This window comes from Seriola lalandi, unplaced genomic scaffold, assembly GCF_002814215.2.
Source record: "Seriola lalandi dorsalis isolate HSWRI2012SDOR001 ecotype SW California unplaced genomic scaffold, Sedor1 jcf7180002054784, whole genome shotgun sequence".
NCBI classification, from domain to species: domain Eukaryota; kingdom Metazoa; phylum Chordata; class Actinopteri; order Carangiformes; family Carangidae; genus Seriola; species Seriola lalandi.
The window spans coordinates 728,999-745,827 of NW_019525337.1; the positions used below are offsets into that span (position 1 = coordinate 728,999).

Sequence of the window (16,829 nt, forward strand, 5' to 3'; positions counted from 1 at the left end):
GGCCGTGTTGAACTTTTACAAAGTGTGTGAGACTGATATAACGTTCGTCATCTGCAATGCACGCCAAAGATGATCGGTATCCACCGTGGATCGGCCGATCTCACCCACAGATGATCGGCTTTGGTGGCAAAAAACAAGTGATCGGGGCATCCCAGTGATCTTATTTTCCATATGGTCCAGCTGTTGTTCTCAGCCATACAGCTGTGGATGTACATCCTTCCGGTTGATGAAACAGTGATTTGTGACGGTGTCTCACCTCCTCTTCCTCTCCGAAGCCGGTCAGGTCCCAAATGTAGTTGAGTCGCATCTGTCGTCTCTTCCAGTGCTCCATGAAGAGGACAGCTGCAACCAGACAGACACAGCAAACACACTCTTACTTCAAGTCTACTTCATCTAAACTTCAACTACCACTGTGTGAACGTGCACTCTTTCATATTTCGGCATTTCTGAACATATGGTATCTGTATCTAAAATATCTGAGATAAATGTGAAACTCTGCACATGAAAATATACTAAAAATATAAAACTGACTATAAAGTGACTATTTGATGATGAGTTGATTGTTTTTTCTTTTTAACCATTCTATAAACAGGGTTCCTCCACGATAACAGAATTACTTCAGTGTGAATAATAGTTTAATAGCTGTTGGACAACACTGGAGACCAGAGCAGATGGTGACACATACACAGGACAAATAAACTACTTTCTGTTTTTCAATGAGGATGCCTCCACACAGTCTCATGGTACTCTCCCTCATCAGGTCTCCAGCAGGTGAATGCAGATGGCAGTCTCTGTCAGACTCGAGCTTCAGCTAAACACAGAACACCTCCCTGATGTGAAGCCCTGCTGCTGCTGACAGATGGCAGTGAGTTCTGGCAGGACATCAGAGGAAACCCGGCTGTGTTTACTCACAAGTTATCTTTGTGGACTCTTACTGCAGATTTCCTGAGCAGTGTCCGTGTTTTCTGTTAAACCTAAACTGAAGGGATTAAATGCTACCGTCTATGAACGAGATCAGATCAGCTGATGCTCAGCTGCACGGCCTGTATGTGTAACACTTGACTCATCTGCTGGTCTTTACTGCACCCTTTAGTTTCTGTTTTGAATGATCAGTGTGAACGAGCCCTCACCCCACAGGGCCATGAAGATGGAGAAGAAGACGGTAGCTGGGTTGTCGAACAGGTGGCTGGCTCTGGCTGTACCACACGCAGTCACCAGCTTCCAGTAGCTGCAGGCGCGGTCACACAGCGGACACATGGTGATGTTGTTCCTGGGATCACAGATCTCCATACTGACAACAGAGGTGGAGGAGGACATGCAGAATTCAAAGAGTTGGAGTAAAGTTCCCGATTACAAGGAAAAAACAAACATGTTATTACTTAAATGTGAAGAACGAGGACTTCTGCATGTTGCCTGTTAAAAATCTTATTTACAGCAGTTCTTTATATCAGAATTACTCTTATGGCAATATAAAATGGACCACTGGGTTCACAGCTTCAGACTGATCATCATCCTGATAAAATCACAACTTATGTGATATCAACGTTCATTCTAACTGTAATTATTTTGTGGAAAATCAGCTGAGAAGCAGTTTCTGGAAAAAATCTGTCAGGTTTTGGTTCATGCAGCAAATTAAGTTAAATCATATATAAATCTAGTTTTTCCATAAAATAGTCCTGCTCATTGATGTGTCACACTGCACATCACAGCCTCATACTCTCACGGACATTAAAGGGAAAGTTACTGCAGCATAAACAGTACAATTTCTCAAGGTTGAAATTTGTATTGCCTCATTAAACTTACTGTATCATCATATTTCCAAACATCAACAGACAAGTTCTGAACATGTACTGTCTGTAATGAGTTAGTGTGGCAATAAACCTACAGCTTCAGTATGTGATTATGGGAAAAGGTGGAGTCATTTAGCGGGTGTGGTCTAAGTCTGATGTTTACCATCAAGATTCCACAGTGCAGACATCTCCATCTCAACAAGTCATATTCTCTGCTACTGAGGCTTCAACTCTTATTTTGAAAACACCTGCCACTGATTCTGGCAACAGTTTAATTTGTACAGGAAACAGGTGACCCGGTTTTGTAAAATATCATATTTTGAACTAAAAGATTATTGACACAAACCACAAGGCAAAAGAGAGAAAATATGTTTTTGACAAATGATGTCAATTGTTTTCTGAACTTCTTGCTGCCTACAAATGTGTGTCCACATCACCGTGTATTGAAAACTGTTCCAAAGCTGTTATGAAATGTCTGGTCAGAGTCTTATTCTTTGAACATTCTCTGATTTCAATAAGTTTAATCTGTGTTTTATTTATGCAAAACTCTTGTTGACAATTGAGAACATGTTTGCATATCATACAGTCTTAAAAAATGTGATATATATTATTTCATTTGGAGGTGAACCTCAGGTTCATATCTGGACCTGTACAACATACGTAAAAAGTTAGTGAACCTCTGAATGACCTGGTTTTCTTCATTAACTGCTCATAAAATCTGATCTGATCTTCTTCAAGTCATAGGTGTAAACAAACTGTCCCTGAGCTAATAACACAAACAATTAAAACGTTGTGTCTTTATTAAACACAGCCATTAAACATCAATTAAGTCATTAATTCACAGTGCTGGTGGAAACAGTCAGTGAACCTTGGATTTAATAACTGGTTGAAACTCCTTTGGCTCCAATAACCTGAAACCAGCTCTTCCAGTAGCAGCTGATCAGAGCTGCTCAGTGTTCAGGAGGAGGTTTGGACCTTTCTCCCTTAAAGAGCTGCTTCAGCTCAGACAGATTCTCAGGATGTCTGGTGTGAGCGGCTCTCTGGGCTCAGTCCACAGCATCTCTACTGGATGAAGGTCTGGGCTCTGACTGGACCACTACAGAAGGTGGATTTACTTTGTCTTAAAGATCCCCTCTAATTAAATTCCACTGTTTCACCTTGTTAACATCCATATTGTTATGTGCCAGGCAAGGGCAGGCTGTTTTTGTTTTCTCCCTCTCCCTCTCTCTCTCCGTCTCTCCCTCACTTGGTCTCCCTCCAGGTGCTGATTGGTGATTGGGCTCCACCTGAGCAGACTAGGGGAGGATGGCTTATTGAGCTCCTGGCTGTCCCAGTGGCCAATCATCTGCCTCGAGTCCTCCAATAAAAGGGGGGCCTGAATGAGGAGATCTCTCTCTCATTTTGCCGGATAGTGATCAGCCTGCCAGTTGTGTTCATGTAAAAGGGATGTACTGAAGGTATGTGGTGGGAGGAAGGAGTTAGGTAAGCTGGGGCACCCTGTACATCTCAACACTCAGTTTTCCTTTGTCTAGAAACATTAGGTTAGTGGTGGGTGCCACCCTCTGTATTGTTTTGGAGGCTCTTGTCTTAGATTAGGTAGATGTTGTTTCAGGAGATGAAGATAGCTTAGGCCTCATTTTGTTTTATTGGGTTCATTTCTTTGGCACGCCACCTTTGTCCCTTCCTCCCCCACATTGGACTTCCTTGTTGAGACCTTCTGGGTGCAATAAACTACCTTCTAGTATTCATTGACTCAGTTTAATTCTTGATTTGTCACATTACAGTTCCTGTCACTCCTAGCTCCAACTATGGGATGTAACACATATGATGTTTTTATATAATACCGACATGATGAGAGAAATAGTCATCAGCACCATGACAGTCAGGCAGTGAACCAATGACAGTCTCATAAATACAGATTCAGACAGCCAGGGTCTCATACATCATAAACCTAACGAACCAATCTCGTCAACTGGTGGGGGCGGGGCTAAATAAACCTGAAACCTTGTCAGTATAGGGAGAGTTAGCATTAGAAAAACCACTAACACTGTCAGCCACTGCCATTTACAAGCTAACAAACAACATAAACAAATAAAAGATGCTAACTACGCTAAGTGTTCTGATACGCCTGCTAGTCTCTGGTTCTGGTCTCAGACTCCTCCTCTGAGTCTGGGTCTGACTGAGGCTCAAACATGTGGCTGAGTCTCTCTGATGTTTCCTCCTCTCACCATCTTGATACTCTCTGCTCTTTCACCTGTCCACCAGGAGCCAGCAGGTGGTGGGCGGGACTCAAGGCCTGATCCAGATTAAGTGGCTTAAGTCATTCTGTAGCAGATTTACTTTGATTGTCCTGCTGCATCACCAGCCTCTCCTGTCTTACTTACTTTTTCTTGCCACTGTAGAAACATTTTGATAACACCCAGTCTAAAACAATGTTTTTTTAGGGAGGTCCAAGGGGAAAGTGTGTGTGTACCTTGGTATGTTGTCGTCGACAGTGGCACAGCCGTAGAGGAACACTATGACTCCAACGATGGCTGCAGGGATCAGCATCTGTGTGTAGACTCCTAACCAGGCGAAGTACAGGCCAACCTTCTCCCCAAAGTACTTCCTGTGGGAGGAGCCAGCACAGGTCATAAAACATCACCGTTAACAAATGACATCATGGTCCATATGATTAGATCATATATTACAGCCAGTTTTCATTGGATGTTGGAGATGATTTACCCATCAACCATCACTTCCACTACAACCTGCTTTCTGCAGCATTCCTACAAACAAAATGATTTAATGACTCTTATGAAACTGCTGCTCTGATAATTTAATCATGTTGCATTGTCTTGCTCATTATATATAACCTGTTACATCAGTACAGTGAGAGTCCTCCTCTGTGTTTCTCCTACAGCAGTTAATGCTGCTGAGATCAGAGCTTTTCAAGCTACCAATTACTTGACATAGCAAAGCTACTGCAGAAATCTAGTTTATTAACTAAAGCTACTTAGAAAAAGTTGAAATTGACAATGTACATGTGTTATAAAAATTATAGCAAAATACAAAACAAAAAAGTCACATGCCAGCAAAAAATGTCACTCGAGTTTGTTGCAAAAAGTTCCTACATGTTCACAGGTCATAATATCTAAATACGCAACCAGTCCTCCAACCTAAAGACATACGACCCATTGGAGTGTCTCCTGAAATAGCGTCCCTACAGCGACATGCATACCGGACCTCAGTTGTCATGGTTACCATAATAAACATGCGACTGTACCAAGAGTGGCGTACTCAGCGTTGCTGTGGTTATAATAACGGTCATGTCTTAGTGATGTTTAGGCACAAAAACTACTTGGTTAGGTTTAGGAAAAGATCATGACTTGGGTTAAATTAAGTACTTCTTCAACATTAGATGATCTTTGTTGTCATGGTTACAATAATAACAATATAAACCGCTGGTTTCACATGGGAATCCAACACTGATCTGCTGTGTCATATTCCTGTGTTTTGTCGACCAATCTATCCACCCCAACCTCCTCCTGATGTGGACTTTGTCTCTCTTTTATACTTTTCCCTTTGTTCCTGTCATGATCACTACGACCACTAGATCACCTAGCAACAAAACGTAACCATGGGTTGCAATAAGCTGCGGCACAAATGACCTGTGGATCCTTTTTTCACAGGGGGACAGTCTCAAAATACCCCACTACTGATGGGAGAGTGATGTCAGCTTTGGTTTAGTATAGAATAATTGCCGTGAATTCCCATAAATGTGTATCATGGTGATTGTTCCTCAGGCTGAGATTCAGGAGGTTTATTCATGATGATGCTGTAGCTGTGTGAGCACTGAGCAACACCCGCCCTTGGCTCCTGCACATGAACTACATAAAGGTCCGGTATGTGGTATGGACTGTCTGACAAACTCATTGCCTGGAATTCACAGCATTCACATTTGTAGTTTCAGTAGTTACTCACACAAAAATGGCAAAAAGTCATTTAACTATTTGAATCACTATGAACAAATAAATGTAGCTGAACTACCAGCAAGTTACTATAAAATGTAGTTAAACTCCTAGTTTAATGACATGTAGTTCAAAACTCCCCAACACTGAGGACATGAGGCTGGGACACATGACCCTGATTGACCTGACAGGTGTGACGACAGGTGTGACAACAGCACTGACCTGATGAGTCCGATCGGCTGGTACTTGTAGAAGACACTGTAGCTTGCCCACTCCTCGTACAGCAGCTGTGAAGAGAAGCAGGAGTCAGTAAGGTGTTCATGTATTACACCATATATTAAACACCGGCCTTTATCCGCAATTACTTCTGTTTTCTATGTGTCTTATTTTAGTAAATCTGCTGGTGACAATATCTGCTGTTGAAGTTTGTTTTGATGAATTCAGTCTAATATATATTCTGTAATACAAAATGAATTGCTTCCATCCTCTGATGATTTTGCATTCCTTCTACATTGCTTTTTTTCAGTGTTAAGTCGGGCTGTACCTACTGATATTTGATCAATTAAATAAGAATACATTTGGACTATGAAATCACAAGTTCCCACAGCTTCAAATGTATCGTGTTGTTTAACCAACAATTCAAAACAAGGTCTTCAGTTGACTGTCACAGAGCACTGCAACCACTGACTTTTTGTTACTTCAGCTTAAACAATTTAAGGTAAACAATGACTTCATTAAGATTGTTGCTGGTCATTTTCCTGTCAGTCTATTAATAAATTAATCATTTCAATTCTAGCGTTCAGTTACTGGCAATAAAACATCCTGCAAAGATGTTACACATGAAAAATTTCAGCAGCTTGGTTTTGTTGGTTTTTAATGTGAAATGTGCAGGAAGTATAAAGAGTTACCAACAGAAACTCAACGGTGCAGAGTGGCGAGTACCACTGTTGCTGAAACAATGCAGGTGCAGTGGAAACATACATTATGCTGAATTTACTAAGTCAGATAACTGAGCCAAATACACCTGCTATAATATTTACATGTGCATCATACAGGTGAACGGTTTGATGAGCATGAAAATGACGTGAATGTTATTAGCTTCACAGTCACCAGGAGCTGGTTTCACAAAGACAGACTCTGACTGTGGCTCAGATAAAACAAACAGTCAGACTTCTGATAGACTGAGTCCGAATTCATCTGTTGCACATATCAGTTTAGTTCTTGACTATCTTAAACCAGACTGCGGTACAATGAATTCTGGGTAAATTCAGACATTTTTCAAAAAAAAAAAAAAATTGCCAGCTGAGGAACCACATCCAACCTCTCAGCCCCTTTTACCCTCAGCAGAAAATGTTTGTCTTTAGGAAGAATTCAACAGTTCCGAGGACGTTTTACTTGAAACAATAAAAAGAAAAATGTGATTTAGTGTAAAAACTCTTTCTCTTCTCTTTACTCTCTCCGTAACAATGTTAGCAAAGCACAAATTATGAGCCATGTTTTCCTGTTCTTAATTCTTGGGTGCTACTGGTCAGCGTAGGTGTCACTGACTGTTACCATGGTAACATTGGTCTTAGGTCTAAGTTAGCCTGGGGGTAAGGTGTCTAATGTTTCAGTCTTCAAATGAGTCAGTCTGTATTTGTGTGTAACAGTCTGACATCAGACTGATCTGTGAGCAACATGAAGACTGGCCCAACACTACAGAGCAGTCTGACATCTCTGTGTGGAACTGGCCACAGATCTCAGTCCATTTGAACTATGGGAGATGTTGGAGTGATATGTTGGACAGTGCTCTCCTCCACCATCATCTAAACACTGGACTGAGATACTTTATGTTGTTGTTTTCTTGTCTCTAAATCCACTGATGCAGTGTTTTCACAGTTCCATTTTCTTTCTCAGACAGCAGTGCTAGCACAGTGGTGCACAGTGGTGCACAGTGGTGCACAGTGGTGCACAGTGGTGCACTTTGGTGCACAGTGGGAGCACAACAGTTAAATGGTTGCACATCCAAAAGAGGGGCTGTGGATGACAAGAATTCACTGCAATCACAACGAACCTGCAGGCTGGACAAAATATCAGCATTCATCTTAGAGTCCAGCAGGGTCTTCTGTCACTGTGACACCAAGCATTGTTCTGGCCACACAGTCATAATATACAATAACATTACATATATGTTGACTTATTCCCACAGGTGTAGTGTAGACCTTATTGACTACAGACATTCTGAGTTTAAAGTAATGACATTAATGATTGCTCTGTGTACGTGCACTGTTCCACCACTGGTGGACAAAGAGCTCATAAATCACTGTGAGATGGTGCGACACTCAACACAATCACACAATCACACAATCACACACTACATTCACAGCAGAGCAGCAAGCTGCAGGGTGACAAATGAAGACACGGGAGGGAGATCGCAGCAGACTGAGCCCGAGAGAGAAAACAGCTTATGGAATCTCCACATTGTCATTCCTACTATAAATATAAATATAAACTCCGGGCTAAAGCGTTTGAGAGGCCGTTGTCTTAGTGACACACAGCCTACAGTATAATTATGGAGAGTGTTTGCAGGGGAGAAGATGACTTCAGACTCGGCATGAGCTCTTGTTTTTCTCCAGTTGTCTATTTAATTTTATTCTCATATGGTCGGACGCCCAAAAACTTAAACAATCCAGAATGATATATCTAACTGAGGTATGTTTCAGTCACCTACAGATATTGAAGTACTGTGCTGCATTCTGGGAGTAGAAGAAGCCCCTCTACACTGACTGACAATTTCACTTTCAAAATAAAACACATTTTTAGAGGAAAAGAAAACTGGTGATACAGTTTGCAAGCATTTTGCTTCCTTAATTTGATCTGTTCATGAATTATTATGTCATTTTCCTGTGACAGGATGAAGGTGCAGTATTGTGTTACATAATGTGAGCTTACGATTTTTGTGTACATTTCCTGCGTTTATTGCCAAACATCATATGCACAAAATGTATTTATTTTAATATTGGCAGACCTGTACTTCCATAGTTACCAGGGTGATCTGTCCTGGTCCAATATTCAAAACCAGAAACAAGCCCTCACTTACATGGACATTTCTCTACTTCTGAAAGGTGGTCTTATTGTCACAGTTATGGCTGTTCTGACTATGGGTGATGGTAACGCTGCACTCACCTCCTTTAGTCAGAATTTTGTAAAATTCAATGCAATGCAAAATTATTTTGCCCTTGGCAAAATAATTGGCCCCTCTAATAATAAATATATAATAATGAAAATGTGCCAAATTAGAATGAAACAAAAATATATATAAAGGAGTGTAAAAAATACTCTAAATAACAAAACAACACTAAATAACTTCAGTGTTGTCACATTGTAAATGACCCACATTATAAGATCAGCACTCAACAAACACATAAAGATCTGTAGGGAGGTTTTCAGCCTGTGCTTCTTTGGGCTCATTGATGAAACAGTGTTTGTAAATGGAATGTGGGTGTTGGTGACATCTGATTTATTGATTGGTTTGACTCTACTTACCTTTCTGTCATTAGGTTCTGCATTTCCCTCCTTGATGTCTCCCTGTAAAACACACACACACACACACACACACACACACACACACACACACACAGTTTATGTTTCATTTTCAGTAAATACACTTTGGTCATCAAGTACGAGTGATGCTTTTAACACAAATCATGAGGGTCATTCTAGTCACAGATTATTGAGTATTATTCGGGGGAGGAAGTTGTGGTGCTGATACTCACGTCATGCAGAGGATAAGCACACGTGTAGACACCATTGGCAAGCAGACTTGTGATCCCTGTAATAATAAGACACATCAAGGGGGATTATACTCCAGGAGGGGAAACACACACACAGACACACACACACACACACACACACACACACACACACACACACCCTGCTGTCCTCTGTGCTAGTAACTACTCTACACTCCCATGAAGCAAGGGCCCAGATGAACTGCACATTACTTGATCCTGTGTGTTACAGTCAGATACGTATCAGCTATGTGACTTCACGTTGCTGAATTTTAATTATTAAGTAATTTAATATTAATGTATATTATTAAAGTATGTTTAGAATTATTTTATAAATAAAACATACTATTCTGTCATAACACCACCACCCTATTATCCTATTATTCTAAACTATTTTATACTATATTATATTACATTTTATAATATAATATGTTATCATAATTAACATATTTTTTGTGGTAAGAGGTTTTTTTTTTATTACATTGACATGACATCATATAAATTTGTATTATTATTATTTCATCATTTTTATTCATTACATTCTCCCTACGATTCAATTTATATTGCATTATTAATATCCACTATACTTTCCTTTCCCCCTGCCACAAAAGACAAATACATAACACAGATACATACGACTACATCACATATAAACCATGAAAACTACACACACTCACACACATATCATAGACTCATACACATCATATTCTTTTCATTTCTACGTCTCTATAACTGTTTATTGTTTTTGTTGTTATTTACATGTCTGCCCATTATGTGTACCCTTCAGGTCACACTAGTTTTTGTTCTGCAAAGTCACAAATAAAGAACACAAAAAATGGGTCTCACCCATGGAGTATTTGGCTCTGGTGCATCTTGTCCTCTTCAGTACCTCATAGACCTGATGTCACAAACATTCAAATCTCATGATTTCAGTCTTAAAAAGGAGGATGTAGATGTTGTGTACAACATGTTGTATGCCTGTGTAATAGCACAAGTGGAATTGTGTTTAGAGTGTGTGTCCTGAGGGAGGCTGCCGGTCAGCTCAGTGTGAAAGATCGAGCCCTCCACAGAGAGCTGATGAGCTGGAGCTCAGCTGGGAGCCAATGACTGCTGTGATTGAGGCGCTCCAACCAATAATGAGACGTCAATTACATCACCCAGTCACTGAACAAGCACTGCAAAGAGCTGTGTGGGTGTGTGTGTTTGTGTGTGTGTCACTGAAGCAGCTCGTGTATGATGCAGATTCAGGAAATGTGTCGTCTTCTCATGCAGAGTAACACAGAAGCAGAGTCTTCTCTCAGAGTGAACATCAGGCAGCTCAGGGTGCAGACACACACTGAAGGAGGGAAACACTCAATCTACTCAACCAATACTCACTATTGAGCTCCTGGTCTTGCTGTCAAAGAATTTGTCTCTGTCAGACAGATCGAATCTGGCAATGAAAAGCACAACAGGTCTGGTTTTAGCTGCAGGAGCAGAGACAGAGTTCAGACTGATAGCAGCACATGACTTAGAGGAGACGTTGATGCTGGAAAGAAATGGGTGAGACAGATCATCAACCACCACCGAGACTCTGTGATACTGACTAATGTTAATATAATTAAATGGCTTCTGCACACAATGAACTGAGGTTAAAGCTGTGCCAGACAAGATTTTATGTTTAAATACACTAAATCATGTTGACACTGCCTTAAAGCCCAAATCTGAACAGTCTCAATATTTCAGGTTCCAAGAACGAGCGACACAAACAGGACCATATAAGCAAGATGGGTTAGGGTGAGGATGACTACCCTTATAAAGATTTATAAATGCTTTATAATTAGTTCATATAAATTAGGTTCAGTTGTTAACACTTTATAAATCATAAATAAACAATTTATAACATAGTTTTCATACAGTGATGCAGACTCACTATTTGGCAAGTTAATGCTTACTACTCATTAATCTTATTAATGACTTAATACCATTTAAAACTGTTAAAAGGAGACTTGTTGTAAAGTGTGAAACCCATTATCATTCATAAATGAGTTATAAATGTTTGTAAAAGATGAGAAGCAGAAACATGAAGATGGATATAGGGAGAATCACAGAGATGTGAACAGTGGGACAGAATGGATGAACAGTTCACCAGGTAAAGGAAGGTTATCAACTGTCTTCTAGCTGGATGCTAAAGTCCTAAAGAAGAGAGCAACCAGCAGAAAGCATCTGCATGTTAATCTGCACTGTGATAACAATCTGATCAACAGCTGTGATTAGAATGAGGACGGCTGCTGATACATGTCAAGATCAACAACACTGCCGAGGCCTCAGAGGATGAATCTGCTCATTTGATATGATCATGTGATCTGCCATAATTTGATCTGCCAAATGAAATGTTTTGACCATTAAGATGCTGACGGCGCTTCATTGCTAGTAACTGAACAAACGTGTGATGAAGAAGCAGCTACAAATGCTGATGATGGAGTAAACAAAGAAGGCTCAGTAACTAATGAGATATGAGGTTTAACAGTACAGAGACATGTGGGCTCACTATTTGGCAAGCATGTCACTGTTGCCCTTTTTATCTAATGTGTTATAACAGCTTATAAATGATTTATAAAGTGTTAACAAGCTAATTAATAAACTAGTTATAAACCATTCATAAATCCTTTATAAGGGTAGTCTTATTGTAAAGTTATATCCAAAGATGTTACACAACAATGTTCATGCACAAGTACAACAACATGGAGTGTAAGTCATGCAGTTACAGCACTACGGGTGAAGTCTGTGATTTCACAACAAACTGATAATGAGAGGTGGAGGAGCTTGTTTGTCAGAGTGAATAGTAAATGGACTTCACTTACATAATCGTATTGACTTTACACTATAAGCCACGTTCATCCATTCACACACGCCATGGGTTCAGTATCTTGCCCAAGAACACTTCGACCTGGCAATTAGTCCACAACCCACTGTACCTCCTGACGTTCATATTGTATAAGGCAGGGACACGTCTTGGAACAGACAGACCTGCATTTGTCTCTCGTCTCATACTGGAGGTCAGTGATGATGGGTGCAAAAACTGACCATGATCGTGACTCTGCCCAAACCTCAATCAAATGGAATTAGTTTAACAACTTCCCTAAAGAAGGCCTCAGTTCAGACCCTGAGGTCAGTGACCTCTGTCTAAACTCTCATTAATGTCTCATTTTTCTATTCATCAAGTCTGTTTTTCTCTCTGTGCTCAGCCTACATCATGTTGGATTTGCTACCTTCTATTTTCTGAAACAATCTTGGCATCAGGAGATAACCTATATTTGCTGCCTAATTAACTTGCATCTTAGATTAGCTTCTAGCCTAGCTTCACTTCTCTTCACCCACAGCTACTATATCGTCTTTCAGACAGAGATATGTCATAATTTTGAAAACCTTCTTTGCTAATATACAGAAGATGTTAGGTTAAGTGGTCTACGTGTAGGCTGATGTGTGGTGTAATTAATTTGTGCTATACTGACTTAACTTATTAAAGAGGGCAGATGTTGAAGTTGTAAAAATCAAACATTTTGTTAAAAATGCCCGATAATATCGAATATCACATCATTTCCCGTCATATGCAATACTTTTCATAATATCAAAACAATTTGAAAGATAAAATACAATAATATAATTCTATTATATTGTTACAGATATCACAATTGTGATAATATTGTATATCGCGATATTTGGGCTGGACTGTATTGAGATAATACGTTTTGGATTTTGCCAAATGTCCCGTGAGAATATACTAATTTGCCGGATATGTTAGTATAAATGTACATTTTCATGTGTGTGCACTGATTAACAGCACATAAAGTTAAACAATATTTTTGCTAAAGATATTAAATGAAGGTCTGAATTTAATACTTGTAAGCACCTCAGTATCAAAACACAGCTGCTAACACTCCAGCTGCATGTCGCCAACTCACCATCTGTTACCTACTTTCTGTTGTTACAGTAGCTTGACATACATTTGACTACAAGTTGTTTATTTATGAGCTGTTGTGACTACTTTCTGACTCTCTTCATATGAATATTGTTCTTTGAAGAAAAGCACTTGTATTTCATCCAAATGAGACTGTGTGCAGCTCCTGTCAGTCGGTCAGCGCTCGTGTAGCTCTTCCTTCACCGACAGACAACATTCATCAGAAGAGAAACCTGCAGTTCAGTTTAATCTTTTACTCAGATCTTGAGTAGCCTGAATCTTCTTAGGAAATTACACAACAGAATTCAAGACTAAATGTAGCAGCATTAAACACAGAGTCTTATGAAACCAGTTTAAATTAATGTACTTTATACTGTAAAATCTAGAACTACTCTTAATCTCAGGGAACAGCCCTGAGTGTTTTAGAAACTGATGAAGATTTGGTGATGAAAAGATGTGGAGGGAGACTTCCTGCTAGCTGTTAGTCAGAGTTGTAAATATAGCTGCCCACTGCCCACTCTCTCCTCTATACGTCCTGACGGAGGCTGGTGTTGATGCTCTGACTGCCTTTGAAGCTGGTTATACTTGTTGGGATTGAACAGGAAGCATCAGTGAAGTCATGAATTCTGTCTGAAGTTTATCCAATTAGTCAGTCCAAGTGATTTATTAAGCTATTTTCAGAATCCTCCAACACAGTGTTGATCAATAAAAAAATGTTAATTCATTTCTCCGTGTTTGTTCCTCTGAGAGGGAAAGCTGCGGGACAAGAAACAACAAAGAACTTGAAACATTATCACAGTCGTGTAGGAGGATTTTGTGCGACATGGCACCTTTGTGCTATTGTCTCTGCTCACTGTTGTTTAACTCCACCCCTGAGATGATCTCTGCCTCGTCTGTCTCGTCTCTGATGACACATTATCTGCTCAAAGCTACAGTTTTTGCATGATGTTAGCATACATGCTTGGAGACATATTATTTCCCTATTAACATGGTTAACGTTGAATCATTTAGTGAAATGTATGTTTCAACACATCCAGACTTTTTTAGCCAGATGGAAACAGCTGTAAACAGAATTGTTATGACCTGGTGTATTAGCAAACAGCTGCCTATTTCCTCATCCAGCTGTTACAGATCAACATGATGATTCCTGTGTTATGATGTCGGTGTCACCTGATGAATCTCAGTCCACTGTTCCCTCTCTTTTAGCTCTGTGTTTGGGCTCCACCAGCTCCTGAGGGAAACATCTGTCTCTTTAGCTGCTGAATGCTCCACTATGTACAGCTGGTTTGTAGCTTTGTCTGTTTGGTGATGAGCAGGTAGTGGACAGTGGCGTGAAGTCAGAGTGAGGTCCGGAGAGCAGAACAATAACATAAAACAGACTGAAAGACCCCATAAAGCTGAGAGGAGCTGCAGGGCTGGTGATCATTTTTCTGTGGGGTCATTATATGAACAATCTCCTCCACATGACTCTTTGTCAGTTGATCCATTGTTAACGTGAGAATATTGATTATTGCAGCTTTAAAGAAGAAAACAAAGAGAAACAAATAAACAAAGAATGAAAAGATCCACGTGTAAAAGTGTTTTCTTAATTGTGCCCTTGGATCCATAACGTCAATGACTTGGTTTCAAATGAAAAGCATCACACAATGAAAGCAGCACGCTGTAAAGTGTACAGCTGCTGCACTGCCTTTTTCTTCACATCAAGTTAGTCTATCTGTATATCTCGACAATCATTCATCCAATCACCATCAAGCTATTGTATCTTGCTGAGGACCTTGATGAAGTGCAGTGTCGACTGTAAAGTTTTTTTGGATGAGGACTTCTTGAGAAAGTTTCATCCAAAACACCTTACACTCAGTGAAACCAACATATCTTCACATAAGCTCCTTAAAAAGCTTTTTACTGTTTACCTCAGTGACCAGTGGACTGAAATACGAACGTAAGACTGTGTTTGCTGCTCAGAGAGATCTCCATTCTTCTGGTAATAACTGAAAGGAAAAGGTTTTGACTCACAGATGCTGCTTCTCCCTGGAGAAAGGATGAGAGAGGGATTTGACGCTGTCTGATCTGTTGGCATCCACCTTTGGATGGAGCGGAGCTGTGACTTTGTGAATGAACAGTCGGATCTTCTCCACGACATTGCTGCCTTGTTTCACATCATACACCTGCAGAGGAAGTTAAACAGGTGAGGCAATGGGATAAGGATTTCTTCTTCAAGAGCCAAAGTTAGAATGTCCTGTTATCTGACATAATATCAGCTGAACAGAACCGATGTGATCTATCCATTGTTTCTATGAGGTTCTATGTTCTAGAGCTCAGCAGGATTTGAACAGGCAGGATTCTCTTCTGCGTCTGTATTTATATGTTTGATTAGACTGATCTGATGCATCTAAAGCAACAGACTGTAGCTTTGCCCTGGTCAGATTAATAGAAAGGCCGACACATAAAATGGTATCATCTTCAAAAATATGTTCCTTTCAGTGATGAATGGTAGAAATGATATTATTTATGTATATAGTGAATAGTAGAGGACAGAAACTAGAACCTTTCAGGACACCTGTACTAACTTTAAGAGCATTGACAAGGACAGACTAGAAACTGCTTCATCTCTACCCCAAAGAAAAGCCTTCAAACGGGTTCATGTTCTGGTGACCTGGTCTTAGGCTCCGGTGGCATAGTCTGAATCCTAACTGCTGAGGTTGTAATATATTAATTGTTCACTAGGGACTCCAGGGTTCAAACAGTGTGGTTGGAGGTTTTGGACTGAGTCAGCTGATGTTTTGTCTTTTGTACCAGTATCCAATACGTCTACATTTGACCAGTGGTCATGTTAATTCAGTCATTGACTGAATTGTTTTAACAATGAAGGAAAAATCTGAAGGTTGTCTGTCATTTGGACACATTAGAGCAGAGTTGGATGACAGGTTGAATTCAGGTTACAACTAGGGTTGCCCCCCATCCCAGTTTTCCCAGGAGTGTTCTCTTTTTTGAGCGACTGTCCCAGAAAGTTAATATCCTAGCTTTTGAGAAAATGCACTTCTAAGTTAAATTTAATTTGTTTCCTACTACTGCTTTTCTATTTTCTTGCTGGTTATGTCCAATCCTGTGTCTGTTAACATATAAAAATGGGTACAAAACAGTGACCATGCCTATACTTTTATTTGATTGGTACCAGAAATATGAAAGTTTACCTTATTACATAGCAACTGACACGCAAATTAACATCCATGACCCCACCTTGAATTCAGGCAGAGAGGACTGAGACGGTTGGTAGCAAGAGTGTTAATAAAACAAAAAACAAAAAAACAAGGTGTGGTTAAATGGGGGGAGAGATGGACGAGATGTCACAACAACCCGCACCCCCACCCCCCCCCCTCCT

At 40.1% G+C, this 16,829-nt stretch overlaps 1 protein-coding gene across 3 annotated transcripts in view; it reads right to left on the reverse strand.

The window, feature by feature from the left end:
- Positions 1–16,829, reverse strand: part of ano1a (anoctamin 1, calcium activated chloride channel a) — a 71,864-nt gene that overhangs the window by 21,797 nt on the left and 33,238 nt on the right. For all 3 annotated transcript variants that reach the window (XM_023425559.2, XM_023425558.2, XM_023425557.2), the window contains exons 5-13: positions 15,464–15,615; positions 10,888–10,942; positions 10,357–10,408; positions 9,496–9,551; positions 9,266–9,307; positions 5,963–6,027; positions 4,264–4,398; positions 1,131–1,291; positions 257–342 (exon numbers count right to left, since the gene is read on the reverse strand). In XM_023425559.2, the coding sequence (XP_023281327.1) occupies positions 257–342; positions 1,131–1,291; positions 4,264–4,398; positions 5,963–6,027; positions 9,266–9,307; positions 9,496–9,551; positions 10,357–10,408; positions 10,888–10,942; positions 15,464–15,615 (804 nt within the window). The remainder of the gene's footprint in view (positions 1–256; positions 343–1,130; positions 1,292–4,263; positions 4,399–5,962; positions 6,028–9,265; positions 9,308–9,495; positions 9,552–10,356; positions 10,409–10,887; positions 10,943–15,463; positions 15,616–16,829) is intronic.